The 25,444-nt window shown below is 43.3% G+C and overlaps 1 protein-coding gene across 1 annotated transcript in view; it reads left to right on the top strand.

The window, feature by feature from the left end:
• Positions 1–18,129, top strand: part of PRR35 (proline rich 35) — a 22,032-nt gene extending 3,903 nt beyond the window's left edge. The window contains exons 2-5 of the mRNA XM_018561125.1: positions 8,932–10,520; positions 12,373–12,935; positions 17,853–17,888; positions 18,065–18,129. Coding sequence (XP_018416627.1) covers positions 9,031–10,520; positions 12,373–12,935; positions 17,853–17,888; positions 18,065–18,129 — 2,154 coding nt within the window. The 5' untranslated portion in view covers positions 8,932–9,030. The remainder of the gene's footprint in view (positions 1–8,931; positions 10,521–12,372; positions 12,936–17,852; positions 17,889–18,064) is intronic.
• Positions 18,130–25,444: the final 7,315 nt, after the last annotated feature.

The following is a 25,444-nucleotide window of genomic DNA, read 5'->3' as shown; positions in this document are numbered from 1 at the left end:
CACGCCGGAGTGAGAGCAACAATCCTAGGGTCAGTATTTTGGGGTATTTCTAAATTGATGACCTGTGGGGGCTTTTAAAGTGTCTTTTATTGACTTTTTGGGGTACTGCAGTTTTTCGCCGTTTCACGGTCGCACGCAATCTGTAAACTGGGCATGTTGGGTATCGTTTTACTCGTTGTAACCTCATCTTTTATATTTCATTTAAAAAATGGGTAATTTGTTGTGTTTTGGGGCATTTAATTAAATTTGTCACTAAATTTTGGGGTTTAATAAGGAGTTGCGCTAATATTGCGCAACATAAAAATTTTCAACTACCACCATTTTATTCTATAGGGTCTTGGCATTCAGAAAATATATAATGTTGGGGGGTTTTACGTCATTTTCAGGCCTAAAATGTGGAATATAACATGGGTGCAAAAATTGAAAAAAGGGCCTCAGTCATGAAGGGGTTAAAGGAGGTAGGGGAGGATGAGAAAGGAGAAGAAATAAAAAAGGGGTGGGTAGGGGGCATTTAAGGGAAAAAAGGGGTTAGTGCATGTGTTTGAAAACCTGAGGATAAGTCCCTGTTTCACACATGGGGCCGAATTGTCCTTCCAACCATTCGCTGAGCGAATGCTGTTTGCACTCCATTCCTGCCACTAAATAAAGCCAATGAGCATAGGAATTTCCCATGCTCCTCGGCTCCATCTAGTGGCAGGAATGCCGTGTGGTGGATAGTGGGGTGAACATTTATAAAGCAGGCCCTGTAGTGTACTGTTGACATCAGTGATAAAAAAAAACCTCTAATAATAACTAAATTTAGTTCAATGTAATTTTAGTCACAACAATCAGAATCTGCTCTTTGCTGTATTTAACAAAGGGCCGATCACTTGCTATGTCCTTATTAATTTAAGTTTATTATTATGAAACATATGTCCTCTTGTTTTGTAAGAAGAAGACATTTGGAAGTACCACATATGGGATAATTTTTTTTTAAATTGACCCAATAAGCTGGGTCCAAAGCCCCCCCGATATCCAATCAGAATCCATGTTGTACTAGTCTGATCTGATCAAAATTAATTTCTAGGTGCTGCAATGAACTGGTGTGAGCAGGCCCTTAGGTCTTTTTTCCCCCACGAGCCTGCTGGTGTTTATTAAACAAGGTCAGGCATTGGCCAGGCAAAGGTTTATGCTCCAATCACCTTAATGTGGGTGTATATTCAAATTTAAAGTATATTTCTAGGCCTTTTTTAGCTGCTTCTGTCCTGTTGAGGAGAATTTCCATCAAAGAAGGACGATCAGAGTTCAGAGAGGCTGATCCTCTCTTTCAGCGAAGGTCATGTGATCCAATGCCTTACAGGAACTGCTACTGACTTAGCGCTCAGTCTCGGTGTAGAACGGGGTAACTTTGTGTTCATGGAGGAACCTTGGTGGGCTTGATTGAGGTTTGCATCTGCTTCAAATGTGGCAGTGTGCAATCTGGCCATTCATTGCTAATATTTCTTGGCCAGACCCTTCCTAAATACAAATGGTCACATGCAGACAATAGGCCTGTAGAGAGAGGCAAAGGGAGGCACCCATAAAAATAATAGTGATCGGGCAAGGGCGAGAGCCTTTCCTTTTTTTATTCTCCAGATAAGCCTCAGCCAGTTGTGTCTGTAGATGCCTCATAAACATTTGATTGCCACCCAGTCCTGTCAAAGACTACGGGATTGTCTGTCATCTAACATCCATTGGTGCATTTAGGCATGATATGAACTTGCAGATGTCCCCCCGCTGACTGTCTGCCTGGCACCACTTGTTGTTTGGGGTACTGTGTTGGTGGGACCCATCTGACCAACACATTTGTGAACAATGGGCATAGAGAATGTCCAACTTTTTGGAAAACCAGTAGGTGTCCATTGGGTGGGTCCCCAAAGTTGAAACTGGTCATATGTCTTGCTATTATTGGTCAAAGTATGGACATTATGAATAGCTAAGCAATGGAGAAAATAATAATGGTGAAGGGGCCCATAGCAAACCATGTAGGTTCCATCTTTCATTTTCTCACATCGTTGAGAGAAACGAAAGTTGCTATGGGGAACAGCCCTGTGTTTCATTGCTCCACTTTCCATAAACCAAACCCACACTCCATTTTTGTCTTTGAAATGACTAACTTGGGTAAAAATGTTGTCATATGTTTCTACAAATATTATATATAAAACAAGAAACAAACACATACTGTATATTCATCTGCCAAAAACATCTGATGAGCAATCATCTTTTATTAACCTAAACTGCTGCAGACTAATGAAAGGTTGAATCTGATTTGTCAGCATTGGTTTCTTCATTCTGCATATCTTCACTGCTCTTTCCAGTACGATAAAAAAAAACTGTAGAATTAAATATTAGTATAAGCACTATATGTTATAATCATACGTGCAGCTTTTTTGTGCATTCTTGGTCTCTGCTCAGTGTCCTCCGTATGATGAATAGCGGCTAATGGCATGGAGAGGGTTAGCAGTGATCTGTGTTGGTGCACAAGATGTAACCAGCAGTCTGTGACCCCCACAGGGGCTTTTGTCGGCCCCCTAAGGGTCCCATACACAGGAGGCTGCGCCATTTGGTAGTTGTTGGGAGCAGCCTGTGGTATCAAACTGTGGAATATGAAAAATGGGTCTGTACCAGGCTCTCTCACCAGCAGATGCTGCGGGAAATGGGCATGTTCTCCCCCACCGACATCAGTGCCATCCCCTGGGGTGCAATCTGTGTGCACCAACACAACCCTCTTCTCAGCTGCTCTGAGACTGCCTGTATGGCTCTGAGACACCCTGTAGAGCTTTGAGACACCCTGCACAGCTTTGAGACACCCTGTCCTGTTATGTGGCTGCATGTATAGCTCTGAGACATCTTGTCTTGCTATGTGACTCCCTGTACTGTGCTCAGACACCCTGTCCCGTTATGTGGCTGCATGCATAGCTCTGAGACATCTTGTCCTGCTATGTGACTCCCTGCACAGTGCTCAGACACCCTGTCATGCTATGTGACTGCCTGCACAGCTCTGAGACACCCAGTCATGCAGTGTATATCCCTATACAGTGTTGAGACACCCTATATTGATAAGTGACTGCCTGCACAGCTCTGTGACACCCTGTCCTGATATGTCACTGCCTGCCGTACATTGCTCTCTCACTTTCTGTCCAAATAGGTGGTTGCCTGCATAGCTCTAAGACACCCTGTGCAACTATGTGACTGCCTGTATGGCTCTGAAATACCCTGTACAGCTCAGTGACACCCTGTACTGCTATGTGACTATCTGCACAGCTCGGGAGCACCCTGTGCTGCTATGTGACTGCCTGTTCAGCTCTGTGACACCCTGTACTGCTTGCAGAGGACTGTGACACCCTGTCCAGCTATGTGACTATCTGCACAACTCGGGAGCACCCTGTGCTGCTCTGTGACTGCCTGCACCGCTCTAGTAATAATAAAGTGCAAACTGCTGTAGCCTATAACAACCTGCAAACATCACATATCACCTTTCTTATGGTTAGGGAGATTAGAAGCTGACATGTTTCTACAGAACCTTACAATGAACACCGAACCAACCCCTGTCCCTGAGAAAGTGACCGGTCCAGAATCTCCATGGTGGCCACACTAGGGTTGCCACCTTTTCTTCCAGCGAAGCCCGGACACACTAGCGACGCACTAAAAAAATGTTTTTTGGAATATGAGTCGCGGCTTCAATAGCGCCACCCATTTATATGTAAATATCACAGTCAAGACTATTCTCAGTGGGGGGCCAGTAGCTCCTATCTTAATTTTGGTTGCCCCTGTCTGCCTGACATCTTGTGTCCGGGTTTCAGCTGCCATGAAACCCGGATCCAGCATTCAAAACCCGGACTGTCCGGATGAATCCTGGAGAGGTGGCAACCCTAGCCCATAGAAATCAATTATTTTCTATATGTCCTCTTCACACTGCAGCGCTGTCTTCATTTGGTTTGCGGGAAAATGCATGGTGGTGGGTTACAATGCCTTTTATTTTGTCCTAGAACGTTTACACCCCCTGCCTTCTCCAAACTCTTCACCCTTTTGTGAATAACCTTGTCAAAGTTCCCAATGGGTGATGATGCAACAACACTAGAACACCTCCTGAGATGTTTACCAACCTCATGGAGATCCCCATACCATAAGATAAATATCTGTCACATCAGATGATTCTTTTGAACAGTCATTTGGAAGCATACCAGGCAACCTGCATACCAAGCAACATTGGCCATTAAAGTTTTACAGACATTAAAGGGACCTGACCTAGGACAAGCATACAGACAGTGAAGTGTCAGGACATCAGGGAACATATGGATGACATCTCCAGAGTCTACCCATTTAAAAAGTCCAAGACTGCTGCTGGGTGCCGCCATCTTGGATGTAAAGTCAACAGCCCCAGCAGACCTTGAGATGCCACTCAAGTGACACGCTATAGCAGGGGTAGGGAATATTGGCACTCCAGCTGCTGTAGAACTCCAAGTCCCATAAGGCATAGCAAGACACTGTATGCATGTTGGAATTTGTAGTTTCACCACAGCTGGAATGCCGAGGTTGCCTTGCTGGGGTCTATAGCAATCCCTTTTACTCCTTACGTGGCAGGTACAGAAAAGGTTCTGTGGAGAGGTAAGCAGAGGGGCAAAGGAGCTGAGCCAGCACAGAGAGTAATTAGACGCCCCCAAAAGAGGAAAGGGCTATGATGTGCAAGGAAGGGCGAGGTTTTGTTAGGGGATTACTGCTAGGGACTACTCTTCAAGTAGTCACATTTTCTAGCAAGTCAATACAAATTGCACATTGCAAGTCAATACAAATTTATTTACCAAAATTAAAGGAAACAAACGCTGCCAGTAGGCATTTTAAATACTTGATTTTCTGTGCTTTTACCTTCCTGTTTTTAAGTTATTAACAGGCTCTCTTTAAAGGCTAGTTCACACCAGATGCAGTTGTGATGCAGTCCGTTCAGTGTGGCAGCTGCATCAAAATCACGTCACTATGCTTTCCAATGGGATTTCTGGTGCTCTGTTTACACCAGTGCAGTCAGTTCCAATGCAGTTAGAAAAAATCCTGCATGCCACATTTTAGCTGCGCCTGATTGCAATGGAATGCTTTAAACCGCATGCAAATGCACTGGTGCAGTGCGATCGGAACAAATGCTGCATGTACTATTTTTTCCGATCGCACTGCACCAGAACGGAGGGCATTCCTGTACCTCACGTTCCGGTGCAGGCAATTGCATGAATGGCACCGCCATGACCCCTCCCACCCCAGAACGCAGCCCGGCTTGCTCTATGCGATCCAGTGTATTCTGGGCTCGAACCGCACTGGTGTGACAGGGCCCACTGTAAGCTAGCAAAAAAAAAGCCGCAAAATCGTGATAAATTGAGGTACAAATGCGACAAAACGCATTGCACTGCAGCTGCCCAGATGCACGCAGTTCTGATGCAGTTATGGTGTGAAGTAGCCCTCAGACATTTACCCCAGGTTATAAAAGACAACTGGCAATGGACTGGTTGCAATGGATGACACAACACTTTTCCTTTGGTTGCTCTCACAATGCGATGTGTTATGTGCAGTTACCCATAGCAACCTCCAGAGTCAAAGATGTGTTCTAAATAGATTGCTATGGCTGTTCTTTTCTTTATTAGAGTGGTGAATCAAACCTGCAGCAAGTAACCCATGGCAACCAGCTGTCAGAAGGCTTCTAATGGTTGCTATGGGTTATAGATCTCTGCACATTCCTCTTTGCCTATGTCTCTCAACACCTTCTGCCAGCTGCTGCCGTCTTCCCCGTCTCCATGCTTGCTTGTCTCTCATCTACCCCCTCCCTCCATTGCTCTCTGCCTGTCTCTCCCCCCTGGCTGGTTAGAGGCTGCCCTCAGTGTGAGACTGTGCAGTGATACAGTAATTCCCATGCACAGGTGCAGGGTCCCTGACGCAGTGTTCCCCTCAGGCAGGTCCCCCCCGTGCCTTGCCTGACAGACCAGTGGAAGTAATGTCTTGTGGCAGGTAGAGGAATCCAGCAGACCAAGAAGGATATGTTGGGAAGTGTTTTCAGAGAGCACGGCTCAAACACCTGTCTATGCCTCCCCTGTCTTTCATCCCTTCTCCCCAACACACCATGGGGGACTGCGATGAAGACTGATGCCAAAAATGGCTCAATTCTTATACAACCCAAGAAAAAATTGCAAGATCTGCAATATTATATCTTATACTAGTCTTCTTATCACCTCCCCCAAAACCCCCAAAAATCTCTATTGTTATAATGTTATAAGTTAAAAAATGGCTAATTTCACAAATTCTAGCTGTGCCTGCCCATAGGAATGCAAAATAATGATTCTCCCTCCCTTCCTGTGCAGCTGATGCCACTAATGTCTTAATGGGTGGAAGAAAATTCCTTTCCAAAACACATAAATAGCAGTTGGAATATTTCCTTGGACCAAATACAGTCCAATACTAGCTCTTAGTACTGGTAAAGTGAAAGGAGCCATCTAATTCAGTGGTTCTCAACCTGTGTAACCTCAGGACCCACATTGTCCTTGGTCGTTAAGTTGCGACCCAAGTCACAGGGCATTGCAATACTGTGTGTTCCAGTGCAGGCGATCGAACTGTGAGTGGAGGTGCGTTTGGGTTGACATGAATAGCAATACAACACACCTCCCCCCCAGAATGCACGGTAGGTGCGATTGCGTGTTACAGTGCATTAATCGCATGGGGCTGTGTGGTTAACACACTGTACTAGTGTGAACACTGACAGTCACACACAACCACAGACACATTCTCTCACACACACACACTCCAAAAACAATTCTAATATTTTGAAGATCCCCCCAGTCTCCCTATCTTACCAGTGGATCCTCAGCCTGGGGTCCAGTGTGGGCTGCTGTGTTGCGATGGAGCGCCATCCATATGTGCATTGCTTGTACAGCTCCCTTGCATGCCCTGTAGAGGTGTCGGGAGCCAGAATGTGACGTCACTCCGGTCCAGGCATCTCTACAGGACACATGAGGGAGCTGCAAGCAATGTATGTATGGATGGAGCTCCCTCGCAGCAAAAGCCCCATCCCACCCCATCTCAAGCTGACACTCGGCACCTGGCAGCATATTTTGAATGGCTGCTTGGCATGAGAACTGACAGTGCTGCGCTAGGGGGAGGCTGAGGAGCCTCTCACCCAGAAGAGTGGAAGGCATGCGGTGACCCACTGAACACGGGGTCGCGACCCACTTTTGGGTCACGACCCACTAGTTGAGGACCAAGGATCTTATTGATTTAAAAGGGAAGTTGTTAAGTTGAAAAAAGACCCATCGGGCTCAACCAACAGGAGGAAAAATAAATAGAAAACCTCCACAAACAGAACCCTATGCTACCGGTTACCCAGAGTTGATCCAGAGGAAAGTATGTCTGTGAAGGTTCTCATTTATCCAGGTCATGGTATATCTGCAAAAAAATAAGTCAAGGCAACTGCACTTGCTGTATTTTTCTTGATGACCAGTGAAACATCCTCAAGAAAAATACAGCAAGTCCAGTTGCCTTGACTTATTTTTTACAGACAGAGGAAAGTATGGTTGGCTTTGGGGTTGTCATTTTCACTGTTGCTTTACTGCTTGGTGAGTCACTGACCCACAATGAGTAGAAAAAGCCTCAAGAATCAGAACTTCTGACCAGCTTAATCGTTCGGGTCGGCAAAGTAAGCCTCCATATTTCCATCCCAAAAGGTTCCCTTTCAAGTAACTGTGTTTTTGATCTAAAAATTTAAAAAAAACTCAAAAGAAGAGAGCTAAAACTCATAAATCCCACCACCCGTTCCTCAGAGCAGAATCTTCACATCTGACACTTGGACATGTCTAAGGTTTGCAACCCTTGTCGTGCTCTGTGATTCCATTTCCTGACTGTGGCTACCCTCATATAGTACATTTTCTGTAATGCCTGCCTCAATTACAAACTAAGCATATTTTCACATAAAAGGTGCCATGAAGTGCCAGGACATCATTTTAATTTGTCACCTGCCTTTTCCCGCGCATTGCCAAAGCCCATGTTAAACTGGAAAATCTGGGTAAGAGAATTCGCACATGCTCTGAGCAACTTGTACCAAGCCTAAGGCTAGGTTCACACCTAGGCGATTTTCCGCACGGATTTAGCCGCGCAATATCGCACAAAACACAGATTTTCATTCAAGTCTATGGAAGCTGTTCACACCTTTGCGATTTGTCGCGCGGTAGAAAACGCCTGTCGCACAAAAAGGTACAGGAGCAATTTTCGGGCGGATGTCGTGCGATTTGGGTCCCATAGACATCTCTATGCTTTGAAAACCGTGCGACAACCGTGGGGTTTTCAAAGCAAAATCGTGCGAACAGAAACGTGACTACCGCACGAAAACAGTTCACCAGCTCAGTCGCTCAGGTGTGAGACTAGCCTAATATTGCCACAAGGGACCAGGTGTGTGCCTAGTCCTCTGCAAATACTGACTTTCAAAAAGTCACTTTTTTCATTAGAAATTCAGGGATTTGGCAGCACAGGAGGGGAAGCAAGGTGGAACACTAAAGGTATACTGTGGCACCCAATGGTGGCCTCTGTGATAGATAGATAGATAGATAGATAGATAGATAGATAGATAGATAGATAGATAGATAGATAGATAGATAGATAGATGTGGAACCTAATTTTGTTTATATTTCATGTTGGGATGTTCCATGATCCTTCCTCTAAGCCAATACTGTGATGAATCTGGTTTTTATAGGTGATTGTAAATAACTTTGTTTTGTGCAGTATTTTTCAGTTTTCATTAGATGTTTTGCACCAGTATAAGTAGAGAAGGATGGTTGCTATGGCAGTGGCTCCAGTTTGCTATAAGGCAGATACATTTGCAGCTAGGTAGAGAGACCACTTGACATGTTATGGCACAAAGGTTCTTACCCGTGTATTTTCTTGCTACAGGTTGGTTAGCGCTGTCTGAATGACATAACCCTGTGTAGACTTGGGCATAGCAACCTTTGTTTTCATAAAGCACCCGGCTGTCGGATCAAACTACGAGCCATGTCTAAAGATGAAGAAGTTGGCTGCAAGTTAAATTCCACCTGTAAACATAAAGAGCGAAAACCCAAAAAGCCTCATTATATCCCTCGACCATGGGGAAAGCCATACAACTACAAATGCTTCCAGTGCCCCTTCACCTGCATGGAGAAGTCACACCTCTACAACCACATGAAATACAGTCTGTGCAAGAACTCATTGTCCCTTCTAATAGAATCCGACTGGCCCTACAAGAAGAACAACTTTCTTGTCCCAGAAGTCACCCTGAATCATGAAGCACATACAGAGGGCAACCGAGATATACAAGAAGCTTGTGATTCTTCTGCATCATCTACACAATTGAGACATGTTGCAAAGAAATCTTCCTCTGAGGTTCAGAGGTTCATGGAAGAAGAGGATGAAAGGCTGGAAGATGAAGAGAATGAAGTAGCGGGTCAAGCTCAAAAGGAAAAAGGAAAGAACTCTCCTCCTCTACAGGTCATTGCTGGCAAGAATGAAGCCAATGTTAGCGATGCAACAGGTTTGAAGAACAAGAGGGAGATGTTAGGTAAAGAAGGTGAGCCAGAGTTTATTATCACTGATGTCTTTTCTTTAGAAGGGCACTGTGAAAAGGACAGAGAAGAACAGAGATTTGCAAAGGTCCCCAGAAAGACATCCAACAACTTAGGAAACTCTCGGCTTGACCAGTGGAAACTATTGACCAACACACTTAAGAAAAGTGTAATTGACACACCAGTAGGGTGCAGTGGAACTAATATTATTCCATGCTACCCCCCTCCAACATATACTGATTATCAGGAACACCAGGGTCTCTCACTTCTGGGCCTCAACTACCCAAAAAGCGGCAACCTCTTCTCCTACCTGAACCCCACCATGACAAGTGGCACTGCTCAGTTACCCTTCTTGGCCTCTACAGCTCAGCTAATGCATCCAGCACATTTCTCCCATTTTCAAGCTTTACAAAATACCGAACGTTCTTCATTTATTCCCCAGTTCTACTACCCTTTGCTTTTCGACCATACATTCAGCACATCCGACACCAAGATTACAGGAAAACCAATGAACCAAGGTCAACCAGGAAACATGGCATTCACCACCAATGCAAAGGCAAAGGCCCCTGTGGAACCTCAGAAGATCTGTCTACTCAAACCCCAAGAAGCTAATAGCCAACATGCCTGGGGGACAGGGGATAAGCAGCAAAACCCAACAGTGGCCCACAACAAGCCAACACAAGAAGGAGAGCCAAAATGGGTCCCCAATGCAGTAAGGGAAATCATCCAACAACAGAAAGAGATTTTGGGTGTTTATGGGTTGCAAGCCTCCAGAATAAATGAAAACTCCACACATAAAGAGACAACTGAGGAATCTCTATGGGAAAAAGCAAGCCCTACAAGATGTGTCAAGAGGAAGACATGGCTGGACAGAGATAAGCCAGAAATTATAACTGACCAGACCACATCTTCACTAGAAGGAGACAGAACCTTCCATAAGAGGTAATATTTAGACTCTGAGAAAAACATTAGTTTATTTAGTAGATAATTCTATAATGGTAAAAAAAATACAAATAATTAATGTAAATATCCAACATCAATGGTAGAAGATAATGAATCACGCAAATTTTATTTTAAAGTGACACTAAAAAGTGAAACTAAGCTCAGGAGTTTCGTGTCTACTTGTGTTCCTCATGGTCCCTGTGTGTTGTAAAGTAGTCACCGCTCCAAGCTCGCTCCTGTGATGGACTACAATCTCAATACAAATTAGTAAACTAAACATGAGATTGTAGTCCATCACAGGAGCGAGCTTGGAGCGGTGCCTACTTTACAAAACAGATAGTCCATGGTCCCATCGCACTCCTGACCGCGTAAATCCCTTCAGAAAATGGGTGCTGCGGTAGTCAACGGGTGGCAGCCGTAACAATCATGAGCAGAAGCAGAGACACCGGCACTCCAGCTTTGCAAAATACATCTATTTATTGACGTGCATCATGGTAGCAAAGTTTGCTACCATGATGCACGTCAATAAATAGACGTATTTTTCAAAGCTGGAGTGCCGGTGTCTCTGCTTCTACTTTACAACACACACACAGGGACCATGGGGAACCTCTAGAAGGAAGAACATTGTCAGCACCAATTCAGAGATGATTTGAGGATCTACAGCCGAGTGATACACAAATAAGATAAATTTTTGGTAGAAGTTAAGGTTTTTGAATCCATTTTTAAGATTTAACTCCTGAGTTTAGTGTCACATTAAATATAAGGTGCAATAGGATCAAACAAGTTCCAAAATGTTCTATGGCCCAATCACCTCGATACTCAGTGGTGCTCATAAAATTCTCAATACTTTAGACCAGCCTTTTTGCTAAATAAAACACTTATGGGCTTCTTTGATTTTTTTGGAGCATACTGCTCCTTTTTTTTACTTAAGCATATCAAACTTTTAAAAACTACAATGCATTGATAAGCTTTCTTGAAGCCATTGAAGCACCCTTCAGTTGCATTTTAGGTCTTCAGAATTTATATTGTAGTCTTTACTATTTAGAAATGGCTATTTTATGCAGTATGTATGTTTGCCCTTATTTTTGTATAGTATTATAGTCAGGGACACATATATAGTAATGGACACAATGTTTGAGTGACCACACATACATGCAGTTGGTTTTTGTACACTTAGGTGCAAATAGTGCTTAACACAGTTCATCTATTCTAGCGCCTGGCCACATTTTTTTTATTTACTGCTGTATTTGGTTAGTATCTAAGAGAACAATGTAGGCTTCTGCAAGAATAAGCCGAACCAAATTAGGGGGAAGATATAAATCTGCACATGTACTGTAAAATTACAATAATTTAAGAATTAATATTCAGACTTCAGTTGTGACTGTTTTGTGTAATTATCAATGGATAAGTGTAAAAGATTGTATTTGCTAGAGATCGTCTTAATTTCTTTTAACCTATTAACAAGGATGCTTTCAGAGTTCAACATAACGCTTTCTTTAAGTTAAGGCAACACTGATAATTATATGCAAATTACACTAACCTATTGCAACTAAACAAAATGTATGTTTTTGTTACCAGACTACAATAAGCTGAAGTCTGATTGGTTACTCTGGGATACTGCATTTTGCACATAAATATTGCCCTTTGCTCTCCCTTGACGAAATGCAAATACAATGTTTAGACACTTTGTAAAGTAAACCTTTCATGTCCTATAAGTGCTTTTATTAAAGTACAGAGGGGCAATATAAAACAATGTTCTGTATATACATTGCACTGGACAATATTAAGACCTTTTTTTAGGTTAATAATATTTTAAATTATAAGACTTCCTCTTTTTTCCTTTCTTTGTTAGCTCTTGTTCTCCCATAACCTCTCCTGATCAATGGAGGGAGAAAAGCCCAGTGAATGAGGTGGCCAGTAAGAAGAGAAGAGGATCCGAGCCAACTCCAGAAAATTCAGACCCTATGGCGTTCAATGCGTCTCTGCTCATTGGAGACCTCTCCAGAACCCTTGAAGAATATGGGAGGGTGGAACGGAAGCTGGCCAATCTGGCATCTGACGACAGCGGGCGACAGAAAACTCTGTCAGAACACCTTGGCAAGATAAGACTGGAGCTGCTGCACATCCACCACGCTCTGGAGAAGGCATCCTGTACACACGAAGGACCACTAGACCTTTCAGTCAAAAGGGCTGAAGATGTGATCAAGGAAGATCCAGAAAAGGTCCAACCACGTGTGGATCCACTAATAATCCCTCCTCCTGTGTCCTCTCCTAAACAAGTAGTGAAAGTAGAACTTTTGCCCCCAGAGCTGGTGACATGTTATGTACGTCCCACCAAGTGTGAGGCTGATTCCAGTGTGCTGGTCTGCCCAGATGGCAGAATTGGTAGCACTGGGGCTGCACCAGCACAGGGACGTATACAAATGGAGAATGTTTAGAGCCTCAGAACTACCAATCTTGACATTTCAACCACTGCCACCAGTTTAAAGAAATACTCCAGTTAGTGAACAATGTCAGTAAACCGACTTGAGACTACATTACATGCACTTGATATTTCTTTTTCTAATGAGTTCCAGAAATACAGAAACTGGAGAATAAAGGGAAATTCTCAGCATCTGAGTGGGTATACAATCAACAGCATTGTGGGCTGTCCACTGCTGTAACAGATAATGTTGGGGCTATTATGCCAGACTGTCCAAAATAACAGTTATCTGTACTACCCTAGAGTAGCCAGTTGGGTTCCATTTGATCCTTTTTATTGAGGTTTTGAATTTGATTGGGGGAACTGCTACAGTTTTTATTTTAAAAATCCTAATAAGGACCATGGTGCATAAAGGCTAGATGTATCAACAACACAGAGGGAAACTGTGGTGACAGACCTTTGGGGTTGACCCAAAATATCCCCAAAAAAGCAGACACGGTAACTGTGAGCAAATTTGTTGCGTACTTGTTTATTTTGTCCAACGTTTTGTTTGAATATATCTTCTTTGTTCCTAACCTAATTTCAAGAGAACTCAATGCTCCTATACTGGAGGGGTACATTCCCATGTGATACCGCTTTGCTTGTGTTCCAGCATTAACCACCACATGCAGAAGACTCAAGAGGACAACTAAACAAACAAAACCTACAGCACCGCTACAAAACTACCGGCATGATGGCCAGTTAGCTCACCGTGTCACAGTTGTAGCTTGCTCAGAAAAGCACACTGCTTTCATGTGTAAGGGGTGCTTCCAAATAAATCTAAATTTACAGTATTTACTTTTTTAATTATGTATATAGTACTGGAAGCATTTTACAGTATGACTGTCATCATGCTCTTTGCAACAAAGGTGCAGTATGGCAGAAAAGCAGGTTCGTTAAAACACATTTGATATGAGGCTATGATAGTTGGGATTACCCTGAAAGAGAGCTGTACCTAGTTACAGCTCGGAGGGCAGCATGATTCCTGAGAGCAAAACCAGTGTCTGTGACTTCTTGACTGCAGAGAAAAGAATACATACAGTACCAACCACAGAGGCAATGGTGAAACTGATATTTGTAAAGGGTTAAAGCCCAATTGAAGTCTTGCACTTTTTTTTCTTTATAGTCCTGTAGTGCGGTTTTAGGAATTTTAACTAATTTTCTCTTGGAAAATCTTTGCCATTTTAATTTATTAATTAATTTATGGAAAATGTTCTTCCTACATTTCCACTTGAGTGCTCTGTGCGGGCAGAGCTGAGTAACAGCCACACCCCTCAGCACACTGTCCTCACACAGACAGGGGGATGTGCCTGACCAGGTTAGTTAGGGTGCACTGGACAGCATAGTCAAACTCTATGCCTATGGAATTGACAGTCACATTTACACACACCTTGCAATTGCTATAACGAGACAGCGGTGATAAGAATATACCAATCAGGGTTGTTGGTTTAATGTCTATCCTGATAATTATCTATTTACCGTGTTTCCTCGAAAATAAGAATTATCCCCGAAAAAAAGACCTAGTACTCATTTTGAGAATTGCTAAAATATAAGACCTACCCCGAAAATAAGACCTAGTTGTGACCATTACCAGGGCCGGTGGTGTCCTAAGGGGGAACTTGAAGAGCCGCAGGAGAGGCGGGAGAGAATCAGCAGTGCCAACGAAGCCAGCGATAGAGGAAGTGAGGCGGCAGCGGAGGGAGCAGAGCCGCACAAGCCGATGCCTCCTCTATAGCGCCGTCTCCTGTCACAGGCGGAGTGTTACCAAAAGCATTCCACCTGTGAAGAATCGATAGTCAAAGCGCGCTTCGCCCATTCTGGTTTCCAAATTGCTCTTGGAAAGGTACGGCACCCCTGATTACCATGATCACCCTATTCTTAACTCTGCCATTTTGGATTAATTAATTTGGATTGGCCTTAACTTTGGATTGTTGTACATTAAAAATAAAAAGACCTACCCCAAAAATAAGACCTAGTGCGTTTTTTTGAGCCAAAAAAAATATAAGACAATATCTTATTTTTGGGAAAACACGGTATGTGACTTCATTTGGGTTTTAAATGCCTTAGAAGGGTCAAGGGCTATTACCAAAACAGCACATGTGCTCCAATGCCAAGGGTGGCAGTTAGGCGATGGGGGTTTGGCAGCAGAAAGCCTCCAAATGTAAAAACTGTACTAATTTGTCTTCATTTTGTTTTCCTCTTCTGTCCACTTTCGGATATTTGTGGCTAAAAGAACTGTAGACTGAAGGGGGTGCAGGGGATGTTTAAAGGAGTTCGATGACTCTTTATATTTCAGGAAACATGAAACCATCTCTGCTTTCCTATGTTTGTTGGTCTGCACAGTTAAAATGTAATCCTAAATATAAAGCAGACCGCATGAAGCCTCCAATAACGTAGTCACTGTTACTAAAATCGCATAAACAAGAGGGAGATTTACACATGGGCATCATCCTTCTGGTGTTCCTAGAACAGCATGCTGTGTAAAATGCAGTAAGGAAGCCAAGGCGGGATGTAATGACTCGCCACCTGGCTTCCTGATTAGCCGGGAAACCGTCCCCATGCTTCCACTTCACCAAGTGAAAAGGAAGCATGGAGCCAGCTTCTCGACCAATCAGGAAGCCAGGAGGCGAGTCATTACACGGCACCCGGCTTCCTAATTGGCTGGGAAGCTGGCTCCATGCTCCCTCATCACCAGGTGACGAGGGAGCATGAAGCCGGCTTCCTGGTCAATCAGGAAGCTGGGGGGCAGGTAATGACTCGCCATCCGACTTCCTCAATGGCCATCTTCCCGACCAATCAGGAAGTTGGGCAGCTAGTCATTACACTCTGGCTATCCCCTGGCTCATTTCCTGGCTATCCCCATTTCCAAGAAGTCTTCCAAATGAGGCATACTTGTTGTTAGTGGACCAATGATATATTACCTGGTTTCACTCAATCAATCAGGTTTTTGGCAATGAACCCAAGATCCCAAGGGTGGGTTGTCTGTTTATTGTAATATAAATATGAGATGGAATGTGTGAAATATGCTGTTAATGAGATATTTAAGTTTTATGAAAAACTATGTCAATGAAAAGAACCTCTGATATGAAACTGATATGGAAGTAGCTGTCTGTGTGTTTTAAGTGGATAGAAGGTGTTAGATATCTTATAGATTAAACACAATTACATTGCACTGACCGGGATGCAGACTCAATTATTAATATAAGACCACACAACCATAACAAGATCTAAGGTAGTGATCTTAAGCTGGCTAAATCACATAGATTTGTAGATGCCCAAATACCTTTTTTTGATTAACAAGTCCACTGAAGTGTTAAAGTAAACAAAATTGAATCCAGTAAAATGGAGATACATAAATCCGTTACTCAACCAATACATGTGCAAGTAGCTAACCAACTACAATGAACTTTTTCCATGTCTTTATTGGGTGGAAATACCCACCTCTCAACTTCCTGCACACATAATGGATATATCACTGATTGGTAGTTGCTAAGGAATTAAACCACTGGTCAATTTCTTATATCTTTGAAGGGCTCTTATAGTAAGATCCCCACGCGGGGAGCCTGGGTGTGCACACATTATGATGACCTCCAACTGCCCCTGTTGGATTTTCATTTTAACAAGGACTGGAGCTCACTAAGGCTTGGTGGAACCCAAAAACCTTTCAGGTGAATGGAAAAAGAACCAGGAATTAGATTAGAGAACCCAAGACATGTACGAAGCCTTCAGCCTACCTGACTCGGCCTATTATTAAAATATTGCTTTTGGGTAAGTTAACTCTTTAATACACAGAGACTAGCCTGTAGCACCAGATTTTGATCTCCATGTTCCAAGGTGTCATGAGCTGTAAGCTGAGTACTGTGGAAGATACAAGAAATCAACACTCCAGTAAGTGTCTGTTTTTTAGGAGACTTCAGTGGATGATTTCCCTTTACAGGAGTAGCATTTGGCAGGCAGTGGGAGAGGTATTTATGGTTTCCTTCACAAGGACAGCTTTTTATTTCAACTCTGAGTTTAGTCTTGTTTAGGCTAAATATTAACTAAATAGAACAACAGGCTGCACAGCATCATGCCATAAATGTGAAATATATCATTTATACGACCTAATGGACCAAAAGCTCTGTGCTCGCCACAACAATCAATATGATTTATCCTTTAATTTGTGTACTGACACTGGAACCATTAATGGTAGATCTGATTGCTGATTATAGCAGAGAGGGCTGGGAAGGGGAATGGCCATTTTAATAAATAGAAAGCCAACATTAAGAGGCTGAGAGAGCCTCCTGCTTTGCATACACAGTCAATACAGCAATGAATTGTTCCATAGCTCTTGATGGGACAAGCCCATGTGAACAATGTACAGAGGACACTATAGTCAGATGCCCAGCCAAAACCTTTTTTTAAGGAACCGATAGAGTAGAAAAGGTCTAGATTCTCTGTTTGGTTTAATTAAGGTTTAAGGCTTAGTTCCCATTGGGGAGCTTTGGCAGATTTCGTATCACTTCCTGCGTGGTCACCAGCAAAGGTAGAGAAGAAAATCACCCCAACAGGAAACAGACAGCAATCAAAACACATCACAGAGGTTTTATCCCTTCCTGAATATAATCAAAACTAAGATATGGGACAACAGTGGTTCATACCTGCATAATGTGTGCTATAGTCTCCATCAGAAGCACATGTGACAGGCTGACAATGCAGGAGCACAACTGGGAGACAAGGACAGAGCGTTGTCACCCTATAACTGGAAGTGCCTAAACAAGAGCCTTCATGGCAGGATCACTGGGTATTATGTTAATGAAAGCTGCAGATGGAAAATTACTTTTAAAGTTAAATCTTATGTGAGATTTTAGTGATCACATACTTTAAGTAAGCTGCACTGGAGCATATCCAGTTGGGTATAGAGCAATGTACAAAGTGTGGAAACCTATAGATTCAGAACTCACATTCATTGCTTTGAGATCTAATTGGCTGCTAAGGGTTACTGCTGTTTTGTAAAATAAGCCTGAATGACTTTAAGGACTCATTAGGAAATACTGCGCCACGTAAAGCCTATATTTTGCTTTTAATCCTGTTTTTTGTTCAGTACGGAGCCCAGTTCTTCTTTTTCGGGCTGTTCTGACCCTGTTTGAGATCACAATGGTATCTTGAGAGATCCTGCCTGCCAGGAGGATGTGTGCTTGGAGCTGAAGCCATGGCAGAGCCTCGCACCAGCGGGCACCGCTGCCAGCCCATGCAGATGAGTAAATAAGTAAGCCAGCAGAGTTCACATAACCCTGGGGACAGCCACAGGACACTGTCACCGCCGATCAGCGTCACTGTCACTGGACCTCACTGCTGCCCCATTAACCACAGCTCCGGGCTCATGTAATTGGCTCAGACTGAGGGTTACCCTTAAACACGAGAGCGTGGCTACCATCACTCATTTGCAGCAGGTCCCAGACTCTTAACCCTTCGCCTACTGCTGGTCTGCAATCACACTTCACTGTCATTCTTCTAATAAATACCATCACACACAGTGCATCTGAACTCGAGAACAAAAATGTAATCTATTGCAGCTTACCAGTCCTTAGATGTGGTGGCTGTATTAGTTTTCTTTTCAGGCTTCTTTTTTCTTTATTGCCAACTGGTAATCCTGCCAGTAACACACTTCCTGTCCTAGGGTGACAACGCTTACTCTCCATTTTGTATCTATAGAGGAGCAGCATTGTCAGCTTAGGACATGACTACAGAACACCATCCCCTCTCCCCTCCTCTTCTCTTCTAGTCTACAGATGGCTGGGAACCACACTAACTGATAAGACTGCAGGACAGGCAGAGACCACAAGAAGTATTCAGCTCATAAGATTTCTGGCAGGATCAAGAGATATGTTTTTGCACTTACCGAACAGATATCACAAGATATCTCAATAGTAAATTTAAAGCAGATCTTTACAATCAAAAATCAAATTCTACCAATGCATCCGTCTATGTATGACGATTAATAATAACATATACATGTCGGGTGTAAAATGCTGTGATTGTGAAATACTTAGACTTGCAGAGCATTTACTTCCTGCTTTGAAATGGCAAATTAAAGGAGGACTATGAGGTGAGTGATTTCCACTCATCTCATAGTTCTAGCCGACCTGTGACAATGAGACTGTCACAGGTCGGCTCAGTAGATAGGGAGGTGAGCGAACACATACCGGGTTTGCTCACCTCTCGATCCTGTCACGGCTCTCTGCCGTGACAGGGGGAGGGGCTGGATTCCCCTCTCCCTGCTCCGATCCGCCAGCGCTGAGGAGAACTATGGGGAAAAGCCCTGACCCCATAGACCCCATCCGATCCGCCAGCGTTACCCTAAGGAGAACTATGGGGAAAAGCCCTGACCCCATAGTTCTCCTTTAATTCAGTTTGCCAAAGCAATGCACACTGGGATTGCATTGTCATCAGCTGAGCATTGCTGGGAAATCTCATCTGTAATCTCAGGAGAACTCAGGGAAAGGCATTTTCCTCCCCTGAGATGATGTACATGGTCACATGTGTGAGAAATCCAGGAAGTAAATGGAGATCTAGTAATCTGCCCTTAGTAAACATGGCCACTGTCAGAAGACTGGTGAAGAAAATAAAAATCAGGTATGCAAAGAATACATAGCCGGCAATTAACTAGAAGTATGTGTTTGTAGGTTGTCATTACTAAACATTTCTAAAGGTGTGTTTGTTGTTATTGTAAAGATAGGTAAAGGTCCGCTTTAAGATGTTCAATGTTAGGGTGAACATAACCTTTTGTTTTGTTTTTTCATCTGTGTCCTGGGGAGATTTCCCTGCACTTCCTGTCCTAAGAGAAACAACACAAGGGAGAGGAAGTTTCTCCAAAATGAGGAGACATTTTCTTGTCACTGGATTGGTGTCATTGTTTAAAGATTTCCTCTCTATTCCTGTTCCAGTTACAAATCTAAAATCCTTCATATCCCATCACTTTCTGTCCCGGTGATAATAGTCACCAAAATGTATATAGAGGGTGAATCTACCTACTGGAAACACAGACATCAATAATACAGTAAATAGTGATTCTAGCTCCCTTCTTTACTTTATATAAAAACAAAATAGGAAAATAAGGTTTTTCTGGTAGACATAACTGTTTTAGACCTAATCTGCGCAAACTATTGGCGCTATATAAATCCTGTATATTAATAATAATCTACGAACAGTTGGATCATGTATGTTACACTGCTGACTTCTGAGGCCGACAGATATGCTTCGGGTTGGTGAATGATCAGGGTGGTTGATGGGTACCAGATTTTAGAGTCGCAGTGCAGTATCTGTTTTTACCAGCAGATGGCGCTGCAGACATAATCTGGAATTGCAGATTTAGGTACAGTAAAGTCCAGGACCTAAAGGAGCAAAGAGTGGTACCCATATACAGAAAAAGTTCATCTAAAGCCAAAACCTTTTTTTTAGTATTGGATGGTGTTGGAGTGTTAGAACTGATTTTAGGTTTTTTATTTGCCGTCTGTGTACCTGTCATGAAGATTCACCCTCTCTATTTATGTGGGGATGTTACATGATTCTGTTTCATGGGCATTCCTCAATGAAAACTATGACTTGTGATTCTCAGAACCAGTGAACATTTGGCCTGAAGTCTCCTGGGCTTCACATCTCACAGCCATTCAGAAATAGAAGGTACTGAGCAAACAGAGCAGCACCAGCCAGATTCCAGGATGGAAATTAAAGCCACTTAGCAGGTAGACTAGGGACTGGGAGCGTGTATGAAGGAAATTGTAAAATATTGATATTTCATTAGACTGCATTGTTTTCTGTGATAATCCTAATATGGAGATGGGGCCTATATCAGAACAATAGGTTTCTTGCTAACCTCCATGTATATAATAGCTACATGGAGTTTTCTTTAATAAATCTAATCACTGGATTTTATTTGAAAAAAAAAAAAGAAAACCTAAAAGCCTTGTTTACTTACCTGGAATCACAGTCATATGGGGGGCCAAATCCCACATCTTCTTTCTCTGGTCTGTAGTGTAGAAGAGTCCTTCCTGCAGTCTTCATATTTCTCTCTGTTTCATGTGGTTGTCATCAGAATCCTTTAGAGAGGTTCTTAAAGGGGCCTAAGGACATCAAGCGGCAACATCATGACATCATGATGCAAGGGGCAGCAACAAGACTGGTTAGTAGGCTTGTTACAGGGTGTTAGGCCCTGTTAGGTTGGGTCCATGCCCGTTCGGAGGGAGTCCGAGGGAGCAAAGTGCCCGGTAAGGTATGTGGCTGGGTTTCAGCTATCACCAAGGTCCATAAACCATCCTGCGCCACAACTTGTGAGCATCCCATTGGGGGAACCAACTCATGTGGAGGAAGGTAAGCCAGGAAGATAGTTTACCTCCATGTAGACATTAATTATGTACCGCCTCCATTACTCAAGATGAAGCCTTATATGCAACCTTTGAATGATGTGCAATTTATTTGGAAAGAACATCTACTCATTCTTCTGTTAATTGACCATTATATATAAGTTGTTCTAGTAAAACCCAACTGGACATTCCCTCCTTCTGGCCTAGGAAGCTGGGAAAAAAATGTGTGGCATCTGTAGGAGTTCTGTTCTAGCAGAAAAAGCTGGTGTGCTTGGTGACCTCTTTGACCTCCTCATGGGTAAAGTGGACGCTAAGGATAACACATAAGCTACGATTGGTTAAAAGGGAGCAAGGGTTCCCGAAAGATTGTGTAGAGGCAGCAAGATAGAAACCAGCTTATGAACTGTAGTGGCTCTCTTGCAGGAAGAGCTCGACTTCAAGTCTTGGCCTGAATTGGAAGTTGCAAATTAAGAATTACGGGCAATTTGCAACTGGGCAGAACCTGGAATTAATGAAGTTGTATTTCCCAGTCCCGGCTGGCGGCACGCTCATTAATAGGCGAGGGATGCAGCTTACAATCACTGGTCTCCACTCCTTGAAGAGGTGCCACACAGGGTCATGTGATGGTGAACACATAATGATAAAATACATAAGCAGAGGTTTAAAACCACATGCAAACCATCAGTAGTTCAGCAATAAAGGCAGCTGATCTCATATGCAAACCTTTCCTTATAAGTTGAACTTGGCCCCTTCTCCAAAGTCACTCCATTGCACCTTTATTGTGATGAACAGCCTCACTGATCAACATTGCAGCTCACAAGGTGGAACAGAACTAAGCTAAGTTTGATTTTTCCAGATATGACTTCAGCTTCCTAAATCTCTGGATCTTGCCGGTGTTGACATGCCATTTTTATTATAGGTAACCTTTGCTTATGTACAGTACTCCTTTATTATTTGACCTTACAATGTTTGTGAAAGGTTCACTTTAAATACTAACTCAGAGCAATCATACAAGTGGAGCTCTATTTCAAATCATTTCCATAGTAAAGTAATGAAAACTGGAAATGATGTTCCTGTCTGTTGTCCTGCCTTTGCGTGCCACCCTAATATATTCTCCATTTATAGCTACATCTCTGTAGTCATTATGTCCCTATTGTCCCTTAATGTCCATTCGCCCTCGACCATTTTATTCTGTCTTGGTTATAAAGTGACTTTCTGATGAATTGTTGTTGGTGTTCTCTGAATGTTCTGTTTCCTTGCCTGATTCTCCTCACCTCTCCCTCCCTTCTTCTTACTCTGTGGATGGATTGGTTGTGTCAGACTCAAACAGCCGTGTCCCTTCATCCCCCCCAGCTTGGTGCTATCATTTATCCCGATCACAGGGGAGAGGGGACCTGTCAGGGCGGCCTCATGTCTCTCTTTCCAGTGCTGCACACAGAAGGCATGACAGAGCTGTGAGTGTGTGCTATTATGTGGAGCGGGGGTATAAACGAGTCTCAGTATGTCTAGGTGCGCACTACAAATGTCTTTCCATTTGATTTAAAGTGGATGGAAGATACAGGAATAAACTAGTTACCTGCCGTCTCCTACAGGATGGAAGAGAGTGCCGGAGTCAGAACGTGGAATGGTCTTTTGCCTTACACGGCGATCATGCTTTGTCAAGATGGTCATACTTAACGTATGATGGTCATATTCAACGCATGCTATAGTGGACCAATCTGAGTGCTCATGCGCAAAGAACATATTAGACAATTTTAGAAACCAATTAAAGTTTTGTTTTCCTTTTCGATAGAGTAGGGAAGGGTTAGAACCTTGGACAGGCTGTCTGTTGGCAGGTTCACCCTCTCTATTGGTCTTGGTGGCCACTGTCACTGGGGCTGAAAGTGATGCAATATCTGCAAAATTTGAATTGTCACTGGAACAAACGGGGGGAAATTTTCCAAGTGGGACCCCTGTTAGGGTGACAAATGTCTACCTACTATAGGAAGTCTCCTCTCACTTCCTGTTGTGTCTCAAGAGAAGACGTGAAGGAAAATCTCTACATTAGGACACACACAGCAAAAGAAACAATTGCTCACTCTTTTCAAAATGAAAAAAAAAAGATTTGGCATTAGATATACTTTGAAATTTAGAGAACCCATAAGTAAAAAAACAATAAAAGAGATGTAACTAAAAAAAATCTATGTATCAATGGAGCCCATAGGTAGGTCTGTATTTCACTTGTAGGCCACTTGTAGGCCAGTGCCTCAAAATGTACACAATGTGATAATCTTTATCTCATTTTGGTTTCCTCCTTTGTCTACCTCAGGATATTTGTGGCTAAATTCAGTCAGAGATCTCAGGTGGTAAAGGGCGCAGGGAAATCAGAAGCCTCTTTATAGTTCAGGAAACATGAAACCTTCTCTCCTTTTGCTTCTCTTCTCTCCTTCTCCCCAATGAAGAAACCGTCTCTCTGTAGGGCAGGGGTGGGCAATTCATTTTCTCAAGGGGCCACATGAAAAAACTGGGTCATCAACCAAACCGTAACGAGCAGTACCGCAATACCATGCATTGTGGTGCGGTTGAAAAAAAAGTATGCAACATACCTGGTGCACTGTAACGCACAGTAGGGATGTTGCACGGTACCATGTATTAATCACATGGAACCGTTTGATTAATGCACGGTATCTGTGTGAACAGGTCCTGAAGAAGCCTTATTGTCAGCAGATAGTATGTGGCTTATTTTTTTACTTTACAGACCACCGGCGGGAGGCGGAGCTGCAGAAGACTGACACCACAAGGAGCTGCAGGAGAGGATGGACATTCCAGCATTACGGACTTCCTCCTGTAATGCTGGGGTGGGAAGACATTTGTCTCTGCTTGTTAGGACCACCCAGCAGTCCTAGCAACCAATGACTGCAGAGTAGAAGGACCCCTGATTTCAAGCAACCATTGACTGAAGAGCAAAGCAGTCCGGACATGGACTGATCGCCAACCTGTGCTAGGCTATGGCTTGCAGTGGATGCACCGGCCTTGGACGCCGCTGTATTCAATGGCAGCCAGCCATAACTGAGCACAGGTCGGCGATTGGTCCATGTCTGGACCACGTGCTGGACAGGGACAGACAAAGGGCAAATACCCAGGCCTGTTGTAGAGTGACATTTTCTGCATTGAGGCTATTGGAAAAAAAAAAGTCTTGCAGGGCTTCTCTTGAGACCTATGGAAAATAGTCACATGTTCGCATTACACTGCTGCCTCAAAAAAGTGTCTCTGGGACTTCTGGAATTGGCGTTGGCCTTGGTGGGTGAGTGTCACCCGCTAATCTGAGGTCTGTAGGAATGGGAGGGTAAGCCAAAAAGATTTCTTAAAAGTAAAGTTATAATTTAATAAAGTGATATGTTAATAACTAATTCACCCAACTGTGTATAATGTTCTCAGAAAAGAGTTTAATTTTTTTAGACTGTTTTCTATCCACTTCATCTCTCCTATACTGTAGTGTAGTTCCACGAGCCATCTAGAGATCATAAGAGTATTCAAATATTTATACAGATCTTTCAGCAGGTATGTTGGGGGGTTTTAAGTAATTTTCAGGCCTAAAATGTGGAATATAACATGGGTACAAAAAAATCAAAAAAAGGCCTCAGTCATGAAGGGGTTAACATCTAGGTTTATTTGGATGTTGGAGTGGAGTTGCCCTTTAACATGACCTCGGTGTTAGCTCTGATCTTATATGTACTGTCCGTGCAGCAGCCTTTCATCCACTGGCAGGACGTGGGGAAGGTGACCCAGGCTAGTCCACAAGACCGGTTCTGGCAGGGAAGGGGCAGCAGAGAGATCTGATGATCAGAGAAGGAACTGATTAATGAGCCATTGCCCATGTCTCTTCTCTGCCAGGCCCCGAGGCCTGATCTGCTAGATACTGACTGATAGCCATCTGAATAGGTCACAGGTGAGTTATGTTAAGTGGTGCGCGATCGTTTTTCCCATCGTTATGAAAAACCAATTAGCGTGCACGGATCAGTGCTCCTATCCCTGGCACCTGTCCACAGGCCGTACGACTGGATTTACTCTCCTTCAATGCTTCTGAGCCACTGCCCATACAGCTGCCTTCATCTACCATCCTATAGGGGACATGCCTGTAA

This window comes from Nanorana parkeri, unplaced genomic scaffold (assembly GCF_000935625.1).
Source record: "Nanorana parkeri isolate BGI_ZX_2015 unplaced genomic scaffold, ASM93562v1 scaffold19, whole genome shotgun sequence".
Taxonomy (NCBI): Eukaryota; Metazoa; Chordata; class Amphibia; order Anura; family Dicroglossidae; genus Nanorana; species Nanorana parkeri.
The sequence above is the reverse complement of the archived record's forward strand: the minus strand, read 5'-3'. Positions and strand labels throughout refer to the sequence as shown.